The 18,354-nt window shown below is 47.8% G+C and overlaps 1 protein-coding gene across 3 annotated transcripts; it reads right to left on the bottom strand.

Moving 5' to 3' along the window:
* Window positions 1–3,094: 3,094 nt before the first annotated feature.
* LOC143181249 (proton channel OtopLc) lies at window positions 3,095–18,037 on the bottom strand. 3 transcript variants are annotated; one of them, XM_076381612.1, is made up of 11 exons: window positions 17,550–18,037; window positions 16,252–16,477; window positions 14,731–14,981; window positions 13,887–14,161; window positions 7,494–7,721; window positions 6,605–6,807; window positions 6,480–6,506; window positions 5,480–5,793; window positions 4,620–4,785; window positions 4,241–4,526; window positions 3,095–4,046 (listed from the first exon to the last, which is right to left on the bottom strand). In XM_076381612.1, the coding sequence occupies exons 3-11, from the start codon at window positions 14,815–14,817 to the stop codon at window positions 3,341–3,343; spliced, it is 2,292 nt and encodes a 763-aa protein (XP_076237727.1). In that variant the 5' UTR covers window positions 14,818–14,981; window positions 16,252–16,477; window positions 17,550–18,037; the 3' UTR covers window positions 3,095–3,340. The 3 variants fall into 3 exon arrangements, with proteins under 3 accessions (XP_076237727.1, XP_076237728.1, XP_076237729.1); XM_076381613.1 differs by lacking the exon at window positions 6,480–6,506; XM_076381614.1 differs by lacking the exons at window positions 13,887–14,161; window positions 14,731–14,981; window positions 16,252–16,477; window positions 17,550–18,037 and adding an exon at window positions 11,090–11,230.
* Between the last annotated feature and the right edge of the window lie 317 nt (window positions 18,038–18,354).

Raw genomic sequence — 18,354 nt, 5'->3', positions numbered from 1 at the left:
TGAACTCGATTAGTTTCTCCGCAAAACGGTGCGTCCGAAAGGTCGATTCAGGTTCGGTTCGCTCCGAGAAAGTCTCGTCGTGGTTCGGTTTCCTTTCCCCTTGATTCAGTTTCGGCTGCTGCCGTCGATTGACCGTAGAGGCCTGCCTTAACATCCAGAGATCATGGGCGTAACGATGTTCAGACCAGAATCGGCGGTATTTAGGTCGATGCGACCGCTCGGCCGCGTTTCGACGTCCGACTTTGGATCGCGTTACTTCCATTGCTGTCCGAGTGCCTCAAAGACACTCTTAGACTCTAGGAGAGTCTGAGAAGTTGATGGAAGCGTTTCCCTTAAAGGAAACGTTAAAAGCACGCTTGTGTTTCAACTGTTGCAACTGACAGCCGTCATTTTCTAATTACTCAAGATGCGTCGCCAATGATGAATCTAAGACTCCTAGATTTGTTAGGATAAGTGTCGATAAAGTAAAAGAAAAGTGGAGCATATTGTTTGAAAAGGTACAATCAAAGTAACAACGAATATTTTAGAGGCGTCGATGGTTGCGAGGGGTAATGAAGCCAGATAATTATTGCGGACGAGTGTATTGCGATTCGTAAGGTACAAATAGTACAAAGGGTATAAGAGTACAAACATTGCGTAGGAACTAGAGTATGCGGACATAGAAAAAGTACAGTTTAGAGACGTGACATAGAAGGGTTCTCTTCACGTGCATCCCCGTATGACCCATGAACTCGGGTCGTGGGCACCGTGACTTACCTCGTGACTTTATCGTCGTGTTCGCTTCAATTTCGGCCGAGACTCGTGCCGAGATCGCGTCTACAATATCGTCGACAATCACGCGAGAAAATCGAAAAGGAAATCGAACGTCTTGGACGTCGAGGGGATGAGAAATAGAAGAGAAAGATAGGTCAAGAGATGGAGAAATAGAAGTAGAAGGAACACGAAGGATCTCGACACGAGCCCCAAGCAATAAACGTAACGTGTCGCGCGTAAATCCTATATCTGATAAATACAATAAATATTATAATAGAACAACGCAATAATAAATATATTTGTATTTGTATATATATGTGTATATATTATATATATATCATATAGGAAGAAACATGTCGACACAACTAGCTCTAAACACCGAGAGGATCCGTTCGTTTCGTAATCGCAATATCCATTTTACTCTTTCGCGTATTTACAGCTACCTCACAGTCGCATTCGTATTTTACAAGAGAAAAGATATTGAATCGGACCAACTACGCAGATCGGATTCAGCGTCACTGAGCGATCGTTGTCAGAAAGAAGCCCCTGGCACGAAACACGCGTTCAGCTAAATAGTGTCCTGCTGTGAAAACGTTTGCGTTTCGATGCTCTCTCGTTTCCCTTTCTCGTTCTCGTCATTCGCTCCCAAAGGACACGCAGTCGTACAACACGCGCGAAAGCCAGCCACACGCGCACGCACTCTCCCATTCTCGCGGAACAGTGTATCTATATATTGCACACCGATCGATTCGCTCGACAGATCGGTCTGACTCTCATCCAATCTTCTCCAAGGACTGTCTGTTGAGCAGAAAAAACGAAACGCGCTCGAGTAGGTCGTCTCGACTTCGTTACTCGATCCCCCTTTTATTTCTTTCACTTCCCTTTTTTTTTCTAATTATCAGAGCTTGGACAGCACACTCGACGGATTAAGGCTTAATGATATGACTCGCCGTTGTACTCTGTTTCTCTTTCGAACGTTATCTTCTTCTTCTTCACGTTTTGCTTCTCATCTAACGTTCGTCTATCGTCCTGGCTTGTACGATCTTGAATCTATGGGAATCTACGGGTCGATGCTCCTGCATCGATGCAACACTGTTGATATAATTGTCGTGCACCTTTCTAAAATAACGCGTATTAATTCTTTGGATCAGCTGATACGCTATACTTTTGGACTACCAGTGATTGGACGTAATGTACAGAGTATCGATTCGGTGCTATCTTGGTCTCCAAATTTTGATTCGCAACTAACGTGCAACGTGCGATTCGACTGGACTTGTGTAAGATAATCGTTACATGTTAGTACGGCTTTCGCGCCATTATTTTCCTCAAATCGCAAAATGGCTATCAATCGTAGGACGTTGTCATAACAAAATTGAGGGAAACAGATCTCGTCGAATTTCGATTTTTATTGTACTATTAATACTTGCTTCATCGTGCGTCGTTTCTATCAATCTATTTGATGGATGGTGCACAGCGAAGCAAGATTTTAACAGAAGTATCTATCTGTCCCATAACACTATGCAGGACAAAAAAAGTTGTTTCCCCCGATATTCAGCTTTTCGAATTATCTACTTGGACGTGAGAAACACTATTTAAGCTGTAGTTTGTACTACGTGGAAGACGGATATCCGTAAGAGTATTCGAGTAACTTCGAAGGACAAATCGATCAAGGGCTAGAGGGTTAACGCGAATTCAGGTCGACTTGCGCCAGAAACCGAGTCATTCTTTCGTCATCTAACTCATCCCTCCTAGGTTGCTTAGTTTTCAGTCTTACAAACATTACGACAAACGAAAAAGGATCTCTCTTTCTCTCCCTCCCTCTCATTCGCTACTCTTTCGATCGGTAGAAAATCGTCTTATCATTTATGTATCGAACAGAACCTTATTGTTCCCGAAAGAATCGAAGGAACAGCCGTTACTTCGACGACTCTAAATGTCTAATCGTCTACATCTAACTTTGATAAAAAATTGTGCGTCGTCGATTGTGCCTCGTTTCCTCGGCGCCGATTGTTTTTAAAAACGTCGTTTCACGCATTCTATCGCAGCCCATTCCTAAATCTCATCGTGGACGATATATGTACATTGGAATCGACTCAGCGCGAAGACGATCCGTGGACAAGCTTCTTACGACCTAAACGCAGACACTGACTCGTCCCAAGACGAGTCGTCGGAGAGGAAAGTTAATCGCTCTGTTGATCTTTTGTTACTCTTCGACCATCGAGGGACTATCCCCAACAGATCGACACGAAATCAGCAACGCAAGCCACACGTGACGCGCCACTCGACTAAAATGAGATTTTAATTTACCTAGAACAATAACATAGGATATACTGGCACGCGTGCTTCCATAAAACGAGGAGAACACGCGAATCGCTCGTGACGCGTCAGAACGCTGACTCGAGAAGCGGAATTCTCCTAAAATCTTTGGTAAATATGGTGAGGGGGCAAAGAATCGCTGGGAGGATTTCTTGGTGGATTACATGAAGTAAACCGGGTCGTTCTCCGCAATGGCGTCTAGCCTGACCGGAAAGGTGTTGGGTCTTTGAGGAGTTGCAGGGGTGCACACGACCTCATGGGACCCCCTGCGTCACATATAGGTCGGTTTCACCTTGTACGCCCTTTTCCAGACCTCGCATAAGCAGACGGTGCTGTGGAACCTGTAGAAGATCGCTAGTGGCATCGACACGTGCGTGATAATCGTCCACGCCCAAAGACCGTAGAAGTGCAGCTGTACAGGGTGTGATTCTGCTCGCGATTTTTCCAGAGTGTTGATCGCCCACATCGCCAAATTTGTCACCAGCAGGAACGTGACGATTTCTCTGCCTGGTTTCCTTCTGATCTGCTTCGCTGTTGCGACGGATCGCCTCGAAGCATCCAGAATAAATATGGTTTGAAACGTCGTCTGTACGACGCTTGCCAGTGCAGTGATCAGCACCAAAACCGTGTGCTTCGCAAGGGTGAACTGGGCACCGATGATCGTGAACGTCGAGTAAATGAACATCCCTGTTTGCGCTGCCACTAGTAAGATGTTGTCCAGCTCTAAATTTCTGTTCCCGTCGTATCGAAGCTTTCGCATCTGGAACATCCCTATCAGCGTTGCCATCGTTGACATCCCATATAGGGTTAACTCGCATACGTTCACCTCGGTGACCGCGAAGCTGACCAGCTCAGGACGCGATATCAGTACGAAGAATAGGATAAGGGAAATAATTGTTAGCACCAGAATCAAGATGCCCACGAACAGACCTTTATGAGCGCGGGCACAGTCTACGCTGTAGTGGTGAGGCGATCTCCTGTGGGGTGGGAAAGTAGTATTAGAAACCTGATAGAAAATACTTAAATTTTTGAATATTTGAATATTCGAATTTTTGAATATTTGAATTTTTGAATATTTGAATTTTTGAATTTTTGAATTTTTGAATTTTTGAATTTTTAAATATTTGAATTCATGATAGAAATTAAATTCTTTTGTATATCTTATTATTACCTGTAAGCATGCGCGTGATGCCTTGATCCTGATGGTGTCTTGGGTTGTGAAAAGGCTGCCTTAGAAATGTTTTTCCACATCACGTACAGAATCGCAGCGCAGATCAGACTGTACTCTATCGTGCAGGGAAAGAGGAATGGGCTGGCGTCTTGGACCAACGATCCCATAATGTTAGTTCGCCGACATTCGTACATATGGTGCGGTCCCTTTAGGCCTCTTGTAAGCCTCACGTGTTCTCCGTGATGATAATGACTATGTCCTCCAAGATGAAGATTACTCTTCGCACCTGATACCAATTCAATATCAATCTCCGTTCTCTTTCGTTCTGGGAGTTCGTTATACTTAGGAAATGATGGGATTATCTACAGATAAACGTTACCTAGTCTGTGAGAGATTCTCAAAGAGTTGTTTTCCGGATTGTAGAACGTCAATATCTCGTGTTTCGTTTCCTGGATAAGAACATTCAGCCAGACAGACAGATTCGTGCCGATCATGTGCATCAGTCCGAAACGTGCGACCACACGATGACGATAAACTTTCATTTGCTGTGGAAATAAAGAATAGGAATTAACATTTCATACGATTCGTTGTAAGCAGTCGGTTTCTGTCTGTTGACTATAGAATTTCAGCGATCGATATTCCACGAGAACAATCTGATAGTCCCATTGGATCGCGAGTCACGAAGCGTCAACTTGTTAGACGATGAAGTGGTGGACGATCAGAATTCTCGATTGAGGTGCCTCTCGAAAAGTTTTAATCAAAAGCGGTCGAGGACGGTAAAGAGATATTCATCCGTCGGCGCAAAGGAAAGAGCAGAGCGTACTGGGGAAGTACTGGACGACTCGTGTTCCAGTATTAGTTTCAGGGTTGTTCACCCTTACGTTTCATTAACCTTTCAGCGAAGGCTCTCGTTTTGCATCGACGCGCTCGCTCTTTCATTACGTCCCGTGCACCGATTTCTGCAGCATCGTCGCCGCTGTTATTTATAACATCTGACGAGGTAGTTAGTAAGCTCGACAAATCCCCTCGCGAATTCGAGGAAATCGTCGTTGCGAAATATGTACATCAAGGCAAATTGAAACAAGTGCTTCACTGACCTCTTTATCCTCCACCACTTTTTCACGATATTTTTATCGACTTCTCTTGGAGCATCCGACAAATCTCTGCACAGTATCCCAAAGCTAAGTCTCTGCTTAGTTTTAGGACACTCTACGCACATAAATTTCCCACACGACTCACCTCGTTGTTCAGAAATATAAAGTACATCTGGATGAAGATGAACGCCATCCTGGTGGCTGGTGTCAGGGCCAACATTATGTTGTGGCACTTGGTGTTTCGTTCCAGCTCAAAGTACTGGCCGAACTCCAGGCCCGAGTAGATCATCGAGCCGATCCCGAACGCCACGGCACCCATTCGAAGGTAAAAGCTGCCGTAGTGTTGGGCTGGGATGATGGTGGTCATGTGCGGACACGCGGTATCAGCCGTGTCGCTGTCGCCGCCGGCACCGCTCGACGACCTCGACGAGTCCAGGTCGCACACGTCCTTTCGCTTCTCTTCTCATGCAAATTTATGGTAATCGGCCGGTTAAGATTAATGCGATTTTAACGGGCGGAGGGCCGCTTCCCGTCGCTGGGAACGGGTTCAAAGCAAGCAAGCTGCCGACGAAGCTATGGCAGACTCTAGCTTCTTGGTTGATATGTGGCGATAAACCCTTCAACAGTTTCATGTATCACCTTCCGATCCGTCTATCTACATGCTTTCATTTTTCCGACATTTTTTTTACTCGAGACTAATTCGCTGTTAAAGGGTTAACGATGGATGAGTTGAATATGAAATGATTTAATGTTTTTTACGACTTGTCGTGAAATTGATGCTCCAATTTTTCTTGATAAACGTTGAAGATAATTGAATTTAAGGTTCTTTCGATCTTCACTTTCTATAGTTACGTTAAAGTTTACTCATTTCAGAAATATATCTCCAACGTTTATTGATCTTGATACGAAATGAAATGCGGGATGCTGTGGAGAATGAGTTAGAAGCGCAACCTTCGATTTTTAGCTCTTTCTTAGCGAAGCTCCGAATAAACAGTATCTCTACTTCATTAGTGGTTGCCTAAGACAAGAACTAGCCTCGAAAGAAACAGAAAAGCTTCGAAATCTTGAAGGTGCGCCCAAGTTAGTATGCCGTAGGTGAGAGAGCGTTCGCATTAGAATCGTCTGTGCAGAAAGGAATTACCTACTCGTACAACAACACACGGCAGACCTTCCTGAAACGTCAATTTCAACATTTCATTCCATTTGCCTCTACTCCTTCATGCTTATAATATACACACAAACCAATTGATTTGATCAATGATCGACTTACTTGATTTCGGCTTGCTGTCGCGGAGCAACGTGGCGTACGTGTAGACGAGGAAGATCATACTGCCGAAGTATAGGTACAGGTAGAATCCTTCGTAGAACGATGGCGGTATATAGGTGGATATTACTTCTGCCATAGGAAACGCGATTCCCATAACAACCAGCAACTTTCCGTACAGGGCGCTAAAAGTGGTCGCCAGGGCGTCGCTGCGCAACAAAACGGAAATTGTAGTTGAACGGGAGCCGCGTTTGCGCGACTGCGAATTTGATTTTCGAGGAAATGGGACTATTTCCTTCTCTACCTCTTGTGATTATTTTCTTCGCGCTCGATTTTCGCGTTTTCGTTACCGACACGTATGGCCAATGAATTCGACTTGATAGCTCGTATCAATCCCTGGTGAAATATTTCGAACCTTCCATAAAGCGACACGACAATAAACAGAATCCTTTTACACCGAAAAAAGAAACGTAACTACTACAAAACGTCGGAAAGCGTCAATAGTGCTACCATTGGCTGCAAATACACCCACCCCCGCAAGAATTGCTTCAATTACGGGTAATCGCGTGGCCAGTCATGCGCGTGTATTTGATTCATAAAGTACCGGTAATTGCGGTGCAGACGTCGGGCAGGATAAACCAGAGGATCACGTGAAATTTCCGTGGTGACCGGCATAGATTCCCCCCTTCGCGTTAATTCGACCGCGGTGGAAATCACTCAAGATAAAATCTCTCAGGTCGGTCGTCGGCGGAAAGGTAACGCTCGGCTCGTTTCGATTTAATGGAGCCTTAATCTCTATCAATTCAATCAGCGCTTGTCGTGCTCTGTTCGCGGTACCGGCGCACACAGGGTCTGGAAGGAAAGGAAAGGCGGAAAAAGTAGAGAATCGACTTACCATCCAAGCTTCTTCCACTTGCGGTCCTCGGCGACGTCGAGGAAGGTTGGGGCTGGGTAGCACACCGCGGAAATCGGTTGCGAGGCGCATGGTAGAGCCAGGGCGAACTGGGGTGGCCGGTGAGCGCGGGAGGGTGAGCTGCTGCTGTGTCTAGACAGCGTTTCCGGTGAAACGATTACCGCGGACGGCGAAGCCGGTGACGGTAGCGCAGCCGGCAGTCCTGGCCAGCTGAACAGACCGTGTTTCCTCATTATTTCTATCCTGTCCTTGGCCGATCGATTCATCAGTATCGACGGCTCAATTACAGGGATAATTACGAACTACGCTGCTCGGGGCACCTACTACGCTAATAAAACAATTCACTTTCTCTGTTACTCTACCGCTCGTCGAGATTGCAGCATTTCCGTTACTCTACTCCAATTAATCTGCACGCCAGAGACTTCCTATTGTTACGCCTCTAGCAGGATTTACTCCTTTGGTAGACTAGAATCCCTGTATCGTTTTAATGTTCAGTATGCGATCAGAAGCGTAGCAGAATCTCGATTAACCGAGTCTTAATTAGTACCAGTCTCCTTCATTCAGGATTACTATTGCTTGGTGTGACGATAGTAACGAAACTAGAATTCGAATCAATCGAGATACTACTGTAAATTATAATCTATGAGAAAAAAGAATGAACAGTGTCGTTTACTCTGTTGGTCCACCCAGCGATCCCTCGTCTGACTATTAATGGCTGTGTCTACTTCAATCACTGGCTCCAGTCCCCAGGGCTTCGACGTGAATCTGTTTCGAGCAAACGAGTTTGCCTAAAAACTGTTCGACGTAAATTGCCGCGTTCAAGCGACTCCGTGTCCCAGTACGCTGCTCGTAATTCGTTTAAGGGAGTTTCCGGCGACGGTCCGCCCATCAGGAGATACGGTTAAGTCGGTTACAGGCAAGTTGACGGAGCCATGAAACTGGCTGCCGTTACTCCGCGAACGGCGGCAAATCGCGACTCGTTAAACTGCGGCAGCAAATGGCTGGGTAAAGTTTGCGGTACGTGGACGAGCTGCGACAGTTTCGCCCTAGAATTTTCACTCGGTTCGTACGCGACGAGCGGATGCTCGTGGGGTTCGAAGGCGAGCGTGCGTCCACGGGAAGAAGCAATTAGGCGTGTCGGGAAAATGTTTTCCGACCCGTTTTCGTTTCGCGAGTCGCTTAATGAAACCACGAACTACGACACTTGCTCGTTTACAGTTTCTCTCTACTTTTTCACGCGGCAGGCGCGAGTAATTAACAGGGGCGTGACTTTTTTAATTTAACCGATTACTCCCTCTTTTCATTCCCTCTCCCCGTGACCACTTGCTCGTTTCTAGTTAAGCTCGCTCGAGGTGAATGGATATTCGTTGTACGCTGCACCATTCTTGTCGAGGGAACTGAGTCACTACCTCACGCTATTATTCGCCAAGGAAAGAACGAAGTGCGGCAGTAGAAAAAATTGGTTCAGCACTTGATACTATCGTCCAGGCAAGGAAAAGCTGTCTTGAAGTGATCTCAATTCGGTTTCGTCCACTGCGATGGTGTAACAGTTGCGTTTCGAGGAATTGGAAGGGGGACCGCAAACGGAACAGTCTCGCGCGTCTAATTTAAGGTCAACGCGGTGCCGTGACGTTTTGATACGCGTGTCGCATTGACACTGGCTGCAGGAAGAGACCCACTATAGCGTGGACGGGTTCCGTGAGCGTCGTTAAGCGACGACTTTCCAACGGCAGTCGTTTATCTAATGATAATGCCGACCGATCCCTCTAATCTGACAGTGGGCGAAATACAGCTGAGCGCGTTTCTCACACGTGACCCCCTCGTGCTTCAGCTGCGACCACCCTCGTCAGAATCCCGTGAAACTCGTCGCGTTACCATGGAATTTGCACCGGCGACAACTTGTGCTTGAAACGGTCGCGTCGAGCTTGGCCGCGCGGAACTGGAAGAGGAACGTAAATTATTCCGCTGGCACGATATTGCAGCGACGTATTGGGGCGAAATTTCAATTTAACGCGGAGTGAATTTACCCTTAGCCCTTTCCTCGAACGCTTTGATCTTTGAACATGAGAAAAATTCTTGAGCATTCGATAAAAAGGCGTTTCCCCGACTTTCATCTATTCTATACGTTCGCAGAGTGCATTGTACCTAATGGGCGTAGAGTAATAATACATGATTGATGTTAAAACAAAAGATGAATCTAGAGAAATCTAGGCAAATGTGGGTTTACAATATTCTATGATATAAATAAAAGCTTTTTTCATGTTAAAGGAGTCACCCTCTGCGTAATAAAGAGGGTTTAGTATTTCGTAGAGCCTCGCCCCATATTTTCATTGACGAATTACCTACGCGTAAAACAGGGAGTTCCAGTTGAAAGGTAGCTATCCAAAGGGCCGAGCTATCCCCTCTAAAAATATCTGAAATCGGGAGATGGTTGTTCCACGCGTTTAAGAAGGTAAACGAGTCGCCGCGTAAAGCGACCTACCCCTACGAGACCGGTAGTAGGCGGTGAGAGGGACGTGGATAAGTTCTCGTCCTTTTGACGAGATAGGAGGGTTACTCGTCCGCGTGCGCGCGTGGTCGCGCGGGCATGCACGCATGGACCTGTGAAAGGGAAAGGAGAGAAAGAGAGTGGAGCGAGAGGGTTCGTCTCTTGGCTTGGAGCATTTTGAAATAATCACGTAGTGTTGGAGAAGCAGGAGAGCGCGTGAGAGGGTGTTGCCGGACTAGAGGGACGCGTAGGGGAGTGGAGGGGAGCGAGAGGACACTGAGGGGTTGATTCAGTGGCTGAGTGCCGTTCCCTCATTGTGGCACAAGTGTATCCGTGGCTCAAGGACTCGGCAACGGCTCACCCTTGTTTCGGTGGCTTCCACCACTCCGTCACCCCCTTCGGGATGCCCCTCAGGAATCTACTTGGCTATCTTCCTTGTTCTCTTCTTACCGTCAGTCCTGGCGGAGCTCCTTTTTAATCGTTCCTACTACCAAGTCGTCACGTAAATACTCGGTAAACGTTTTTTCCCTTTTTCTTCCTGTTTTCCGAGAGGGGCGCGCTCGCGTTTTCGTTTCCTCGATTATTGCGGCCTTTCCGCCTCCCCCTGAGGATTACGCTCTCGGCGCTTTGCCCAAGGGTGAGAGTAGCTCGATAAAGGTTGCTCTTCGTGCCTGTGAATTTCCTGACGCGCCTCTTCCCGCTTCGCTGTCCGATTCCACCGTCCTCGTGATCTTTCCTGTGTTATCGTTTCAATCTATCCCTCTGATCGTCTCCATCCTCGAAAGAAAACTCCACTCTGCCACCACTAACAAGTAATCTGTTCCTAATCGCTGCAATCTCACAAGAGAAGAAGATACCTCACCTTCACCCCTTAAAATGAACTCGAACCTGAAGGTTCCAACGCGCCCCCACAGCCACAAGCTCTAATCGAAATTCCCTTCCGAAAAGCACGCGAGGACGTCGAGGATTTCGAGCGTCATGCCATCGGAAATCGCAGACAGACGCGTGTGGGAGAGCGCATTCGGGATTCCCAATCGGGAAGGAGCGGCGGGATCGATCCTCTGCGGACGACAGGATGGAATCGTAGTACCTGAGGGAGGTCTCCTTGATGAGCATACCCGTGACCTTGGTTTCTTCGGCCGTCTGGGAGGAACGATGGCAGCTGAACTCACCAGCGGATCGCACGGTTCACGGGCCAGCGGCTCGTGTCACGGCACTCACGGACCCCGCATCACAAACTGAGGCCCTGCTCTCTCGCAACTCACCGTTGCCTCTCTCTCTCTTTCTCTCTCCATCCATTTTGCTCTCCTCTTCCCGTCCCGCTCTCTCCCTCCTCCGTATCGTCTCTGGATACGTGGCCGTTTGATAGCGAGCTTGTTACCCGAATGAGATTCCCAGTGGCGTAACGCTCGCGGAAGGACCGACCACGATTTTACTGCCACTTCGGGGCTTCAGATTTATTGCACGAGAGCGTAGAGTATTCCTCGAATGCGCCAGACACTTTGTGGATAAAGGGTAATCGAATACTAGACCGAGCTCTCAGGGACGAATATAGAAGGAATTTAATATTTCTCAATTTTTCTTATCCATCTTCCCCGTCTTCGCGATCCTCTTGCTCCACCCCAGGATCCCATCCAGGATCCCAGGATAAGGATCTCGTGTCGCGAGCTCCTGTAAGCGAATTCTCACTTCTCGCGGAGTGGTCTAGGTGCCAGCTAGAAAGACGGAGGTCTTACTCCTTTCCCCGGATGGGTTTGCTTTAAAGGATTCGGGGCTGGCTGGCTCGCGCGTCTACGCTGATCAAATCTGCATGTAAATCGACGGAATAGGCTCTAGGCTCCCTGCTCTGTCGTCCGGGACGAAGGAGAGAGGACGGGTCACGGGAGTTCCGGTGAAACGGGAAAGAAGGAGAGAGCGAAGAGAGAGGGCGAGATGGAGTGAGGGTGAGGATAAGGCACGGTCGGAAGCGGGAGAGACGCGCACGAAGGTCGTCCGTTGGCCATAACGAAGTGACAGGTCAATATTAACTTCGGTGCCGTTGGTCGTTCGTGCGTTCGCGAATTCACGTTCGATATCCGCCGGAAGTAATCGAGTTCACCCGGGATGGAGGCAGCGTTCCGCGGATCGACCGTCAGAGATCGATGGAAATTGCTGTTCGAGGGACGATTAATCGGCCGACTCGATCGCGTCGCGCCTCTTAAACGAGGAAATTACCGTACACGCGTACCGAACGCACTCGACGAGCGTGCTTCACCAATCGAGAGGAGATCACATATTGGCGGGACTTTACGCGATCGTCGAATTAATTTGCCCGCGGACGCGATTAATATCCCCCAGGAGCTGGATAGACGCTAAATCGTCGGATAATCGTTTACCACCGTTACGCCTTTGATGTCTTCTTTCTTGGTAATTCATAGATTAGAGCCAGTAGAACCGGCAATTTCGCAGATTGAGGTCAGTGTTTCGCTCCGATCAGGAGCTCGCTGGTTTTAACGCCTCTGCCTCGGTGCTTCATCTACCTCGGTGAATTTGTGCATGAATTTCGTTGGTAACTGTTAGGCGAGCAGATTTATTGTAGCGATTGAAGCGTACAAGAGGCTACAGTGGAAATTGATGGAGCAAAGTGGAGATAGTTGCGAAACGATTTTTCACGATCAAGTTCAATCGCCAGTGGTGTACAAACCGCTGCCGCTTCCCTGCTGGATGCACAGGAGTCGAGGGATGCGCGTTAATCGTGGACAGTGACTAATGTTCCGTGGCTGTGAATAGTAACGGTGGTCACTCGAATGAAGAGACGAGGAGAAACGCGCCCGTTTAGGGGAGCCGTAATTTACATCCTAACGTTACGTACCATGTACAGAGCGAGGAATAATCGAGGCAGGTTACGAGAACCTTTCCCTCTTTCTTGGAAAAGAATAAAAAGAATTTCCTGTCGACACGATTTACTAAATATCGACTCTAGGGGAAAATGAACATGTATCTTGATTAAATAGAGGATTTTAGAAGGTTACGATCTTACAACCTGGTCAAGTAAGATCTCGAAAATGTGATAATTTCAACTTCCTGTCGGGAGGTAGCGCGTCATCGCGTTAAATATTTCCTCGAGCGAGTTCTCGCCGCGCAATTACGCGCCATCTTGAGCGAATCGCGGCGCGACACACGTGCGCTGCTATTTTTCTCCCCTTCTTCCAGCATTTTGTTCGCTCCGATATCGTGACCCGGACGTTTATTTTGTTCACCTACTTAGCCAGCCTTCTCTTCCCCTTTTATTCGACTCCCGCATGCTACCTAGAGAGACCTCTACCGAACGAGACGTACGGGGATTCGTTAACGGTCGAATACATGGCAAGAAACTTGGGGCGCAAGAAACTCGATTCGCCTCGTGACTGGCATTAATCGTGGCCAAGTCGCTAGCTTTTTTGCCAAGATTTTCACAGCCAAAACGCTTTCAGCCGGATTGCTTTCAGTTCAAGTGAATATCAAGGAGTGATTTCCATGCCCGAGGCATTGAAAAATGTCTCTGTACATGAATATCTGTGCTAGCCCGTTTAGCGACTCTTTTTTAAGTAGAACTATACCGTCGACAAACAGGCAGCCCGTTTCACTTCACCTGCGAAGCAGGTCAGTGCACCACTTCCATTACTTTCACGCGTTTTAGGCTTGAATGCAGTCACTTTCTGGCTAGAAAGATCGCCCCCTTTTACCTAAGCGAGGTCAAAATTTTACATAGCTAAAGGGGGCTCTCGAAATATTGCAAGAATGAAAAAAAAAAACAGTGGGTACCGCAATTAAAAGTAAAATCCCTCGAGCCCAGATTAAATTACCCCTGTAACGAGGAAGGTACAGTGCAGCGGCAATTTCGTTCCGCAGGATTTCCGCGTACTCACTCTTGTGGGGCGAGCATGGAGAGCTGAGGCGGGGGTGACTGCACCGGTTTCTCTGCTTCCGTGTTAATTATGGGGCCCTCGGGTGTTCGTAGGGCAGCTTCCATGGCCGCGGCTTCCTCTTCTTCCCTTAGCTCCTCGGACGCCTCTTCAGGGATCGTCGTGATGTCCTCGATCGGCGGGGGTAGATCGTTTCCATTCTCTTCAAGGTTCTCCATCATAGGGTCCGAATTGTTATCCCCCAGCCGCGTCACCTCCTCGATGTCCGAATCGATACCCTGTTTGAGTATTATTTAAGGATTTCAAGATGCTATTCATGCCGCCGCGTTCAATAAATCAGGATTAGCTATTCGAGGAACAAGGGACTTCCATAGGGGAAGAGAACTAAGCCCATTTACAAAGTTATCTAGGGAAAAAAAATCAAGAGTCTTTTGACGTGTCTCCACCTGTCTAATCAAAATAGCTGTGATTGGTGATCTGTGTAATTCACCATGTCTGTGTAGAGATCTTAAGTAGATTAGCTGCAAGGTGTTGATTTACGTCAGTGTGTCTTGAGATCTTTGATGTCTAGCGCACTGTTGGTTAAACGTCAATACACCCTTCCAAGAAGGTTTACGTTCAGGAAGCTTAAGTAGAGTATAGTAATCTGAGCCGCGGAATCTTCAGTACCTTCGATCATTTTTCTTACGGCTTATCAGCAGGGATCAACTGAACGAAAAGACTGTTCGCGCGAGAAGATCCCCTTGAAAAGGGTTGTCAGCCCTTATTAATATAAATCTACGGTGCCCTGTTCGAGGCAGCGGTTATCTATCAAGAACTATCGATGCATCGAGAACAGATAACGTACCTGAGCAAAGTCCATGTAGAAGGAATCCCTGGAGTCAGAGCTACCCCGGCGGAGCCGGAGGCTGAGATCCGGTGAGCTCTCTCCCATCTTTCTTATCTGCTTTCTCGCTCCTCCGCGTCCCTTCCTGTCTTCTTTCCTTCCTCTCCTCTATCTCCGTCGCGCTTCGCCTTCTCCACCCCTGCTGCTACCAACCCCCTTTGTCTTTTACGAGCTTCTTGCTCCACGCTCGGGGAATTCTAAAGAGGGTGGCCCTGCACACACAATCCACCGAGTTTGCAGGCTGAAAGAATCGTCCTTGAATGACAGATCGTCGTCTCGTTCTATCATCTCCCCTCTTCTCGCGCTCTGTCCTCCTTCCCTTCTTTTTTCACCTTTCTTCGTCTGTCGCGCGTGCTTCGCGGTCGGCCACGCGAGGGAACAAGAGTTCCTTCGTTGTCGGTGTGAAACAAAAATGCCCCCGTTGAAAGGAGACTCGTCCGAGTGGTCGTACGTGAGACCGTGAATGCCGACTACGGATCTCTGAATATCAAACTTCCGCGGGAATTAAAATTTCACCCTCTTCGGTGCCACTTTCGAGCGGGGGATTTGAGAAAAACGAAACGAAACGGAATTCGTGACAGTCGGAGGAAGAGTCATCCTGTTGCAGAGTCAAGGAGCCTCGAGTGCTCGCTCTCTCGCGTATCCTATCTCTTCAAGAGGGTACGCCACGCTCTACCTTGTCAGTTTGCCAATTTTTCAACGTTCAGGACAGTAAATATTCTCTTGAAACCCTCTCCACGACCACTGATTGATTCTCGACAGTTTAGAGGGTTACAGGGCTTCAAGTCGCGGAACTTTGCCCGTCACTTTCGCGCAGGTAGACTCCGGTAAACGACTTCGTTGCGTCGAAACTAATTACGAAAGCTAGGAAATTCAATCGGGCCACCCCGTTTGTCTTGGAGTTAATTGCCTTAGCCGCGATTCCGAGCGGATGACTTTAATTAAAACTAGGAGACATCTTTCGCTCGGTCGCCACGGCTCCCCACGATTTCCAACCACCGCGAAAAATATCGTTCACGCGAACGATCTTCTTTCCCGCCACTTAATTAAATTCGACAATTCGTGGAGACGACGATCGAGATTGTCGCGAAGACGCTGCGCGTCTCGCGAAGGTAGGACTTATGTACTTAACAGCTTAGTCTCAGTATTTCGAAATCTTGGGAGAGCTTAGACAGCAGGTTCTTGTTGACGCTGTAACAGGATATTCCTTGATAGGAGCTTGCACGAGACACATTACACTATTGACCACGCCTGCTTGTTAGAACAACATACCCTTAACTTTCAAATGTGCAAACATGCGTCTACAAAGTTACAGTAGCATTAATAAGCTATCAAATCAGTTGAGGATTGAATGAAGAATAGTCTCTGTACCCCCGACAAGAGAAGGAGAAAAAAAAATATGCTCAGGATAATAGTATGTCCCTATCAAATGCAACTATAATAATGTAAAATTGTGAGGGGTTGAAAAAGTCGATGGCATACCTTCAGAGAACATTTGTCTTTCTGTGAGCGATCCAGTCGCGGACTAATAGGACGCCACGGCAATAGGACCTCGGTGTCTGAACGTCAATGAACATTCTTCCTGTCCGGGATCGCTCAGAACGCCATTCCGCGTCGGACCCTCTCGTTCCTCGAACGTTTTATGGCCCGTGTACGTGGCATCGAATATTTCTCCATCAAACGGCTCCCCGCGCACGTTACGGTAATACTACGGGGCGGAGGAGAGATAACGTTGGGGTAAGACGATATATTTTTTTCCCGGCTAGACGAAGTCAGAAATATTTCGGTGATCGTTGTTGCGGATTTTCAGGACATCTTCGTGAAGAATTTCTTCCTCTTCCTTTTCGTAAGAGTCACGAGTTGGAAGTGCATTTTAGACGCAAATTTCTTTTTATAGAAGTGACATAAGTAACTTCTGCTATGTGCATCTTTATTTACTTCATTAATATTTTATTAAAGAGATAATAGATAGATATCAGCAGTAGAGATAAGACTATTTGCTTGCTCTGTTCTATCTCTATACAATTTTGGAAGAGTTACCAAATGTTCGTATTGGGAAATGCATGGGATTCCTAACGATATAAGGAAGCTTGAAAAATTCAACATTCTGCGTCCCTGGGAATTCTTGTGCTGTTCCAGAACAGTTCCCCCATTCGATTAGGAAAGGACATAAAATTCGAAGAATGCTGTACGTCTGAGAATCGATACTGTGATGCTATAGCTGGTCGTACGATCTTCCTAGTATAGCGATATAGTTGCGCTTTTCCCAGTGATCCGCAGCAACGATTTCCCGTCATTTGTATCGCGTGCCGGGAAAGGCAGGCATTTCCATCCGGGTTCATGTTTCCCGGCAGTTCATTGACTTTTTGCATCGCTAATTTATTGTAATATTACATTTAAAATACGACATGCAAGTAGATTCAAACATACAAAAAAGAAAACTTAAAAAAAATCCAATTAGCTGATACGATGAGGAATTAAAATAATTCATAGTCTACTGTACAGTGTTAACCCTTTGGTTGCGAGCAGTTAATTTCGACAACGATTTCACAAACTTCGGATAATAATTAAGATAATCATAGTTTTACCTGCTTCGTCGCCTCACGAAAGCTCCACTAAACGGCATTTCTCAGTCGCGAGCACTCTTACTTTCCTGTAGCTCGCAGCGAAAGGGTTAAACCGATACTTTATTCAGAATTCTTCCCGATGTATGATCAAAGAATCCATGATTGATCATGAATGAAACATTAGGAAGCGGAAAGAAGAGAAGGCGCACACACCTACACACGTAGCCAGGCGAAAGCAAACATCGAACACTGGAAGCCGAAAGAGCAACGCAGTAATCCACTCACGGGATCTGAAGCTCACACGGGCGTTCGTTCTCCACGCAGCGTAGCCTCGAATCATCCCCCCGTGTCGCGGCCCGATTCGTTTTCACTTTCATCCACCGCCACGTAGTCCCTCCTACCCTCCCGCGCGGACATCCGATCGCGCGGATCCGTCAGCTAGCCTCTGGCATCCGGGACCTCCGCGGTTCCATGCCCAGCCGCGACGCGGGCTCTGACCACACGAAACCACCCACCGGTGGTGGACGCACACGCAACGGGGACCGCGGGCCAAGCAGCACACCAGACCACCTCGAGGATTCGCGCGGTTCTCGCACAGTGCATTCACGGGGTGCACCGCGCGCGTTCCGTCACGCCGGCTCACTCGGCTCGTCGCGCGCCGTGAGGGCTCAGATCGAATGTTTAGAATTAGATGGAATTGTTATTCTATCCGACTGAACCGCGTGGATGCGATATTTACGCTGGAACCACTGCCCACCCACACGCTCGGAACTTGTTGAGTGACCTTGCCAATGGAAAGTGTTTTCGAAGCTGGTTCAGGGACGATGTACGATCAATTGTGGCACTGAGACCAGCCACCGAGTCACCACTTTGGCACCCCCCGAAGGGCGCGCCACGCGAGCCATCGACATCCTGCCAGAGCCGCCGAGCTGCTGTGATGGCCCGGGCGTCGCGACGACAGCGCCTGCGACGCCGCCACCCGACCCGCGCCGGCGACGTCGTCGTTGCTGCGCCAGGA

Source organism: Calliopsis andreniformis, chromosome 6, assembly GCF_051401765.1.
Source record: "Calliopsis andreniformis isolate RMS-2024a chromosome 6, iyCalAndr_principal, whole genome shotgun sequence".
Lineage (NCBI taxonomy): Eukaryota > Metazoa > Arthropoda > Insecta > Hymenoptera > Andrenidae > Calliopsis > Calliopsis andreniformis.
Note: the sequence above shows the minus strand (reverse complement) of the source record. Positions and strands in the feature narration are given on the sequence as shown.

Coding starts and splice junctions, on each gene's coding strand:
- LOC143181249 (XM_076381612.1), bottom strand. CDS start 14,817: ATGGGAGAGAGCTCACCGGATCTCAGCCTCCGGCTCCGCCGGGGTAGC. Junction 6,507..6,604: donor CGACAGCAAGCCGAAATCAA/GTAAGTCGATCA, acceptor TTGACGTTTCAG/GAAGGTCTGCCGTGTGTTGT. Junction 4,786..5,479: donor TTATATTTCTGAACAACGAG/GTGAGTCGTGTG, acceptor TTATTTCCACAG/CAAATGAAAGTTTATCGTCA.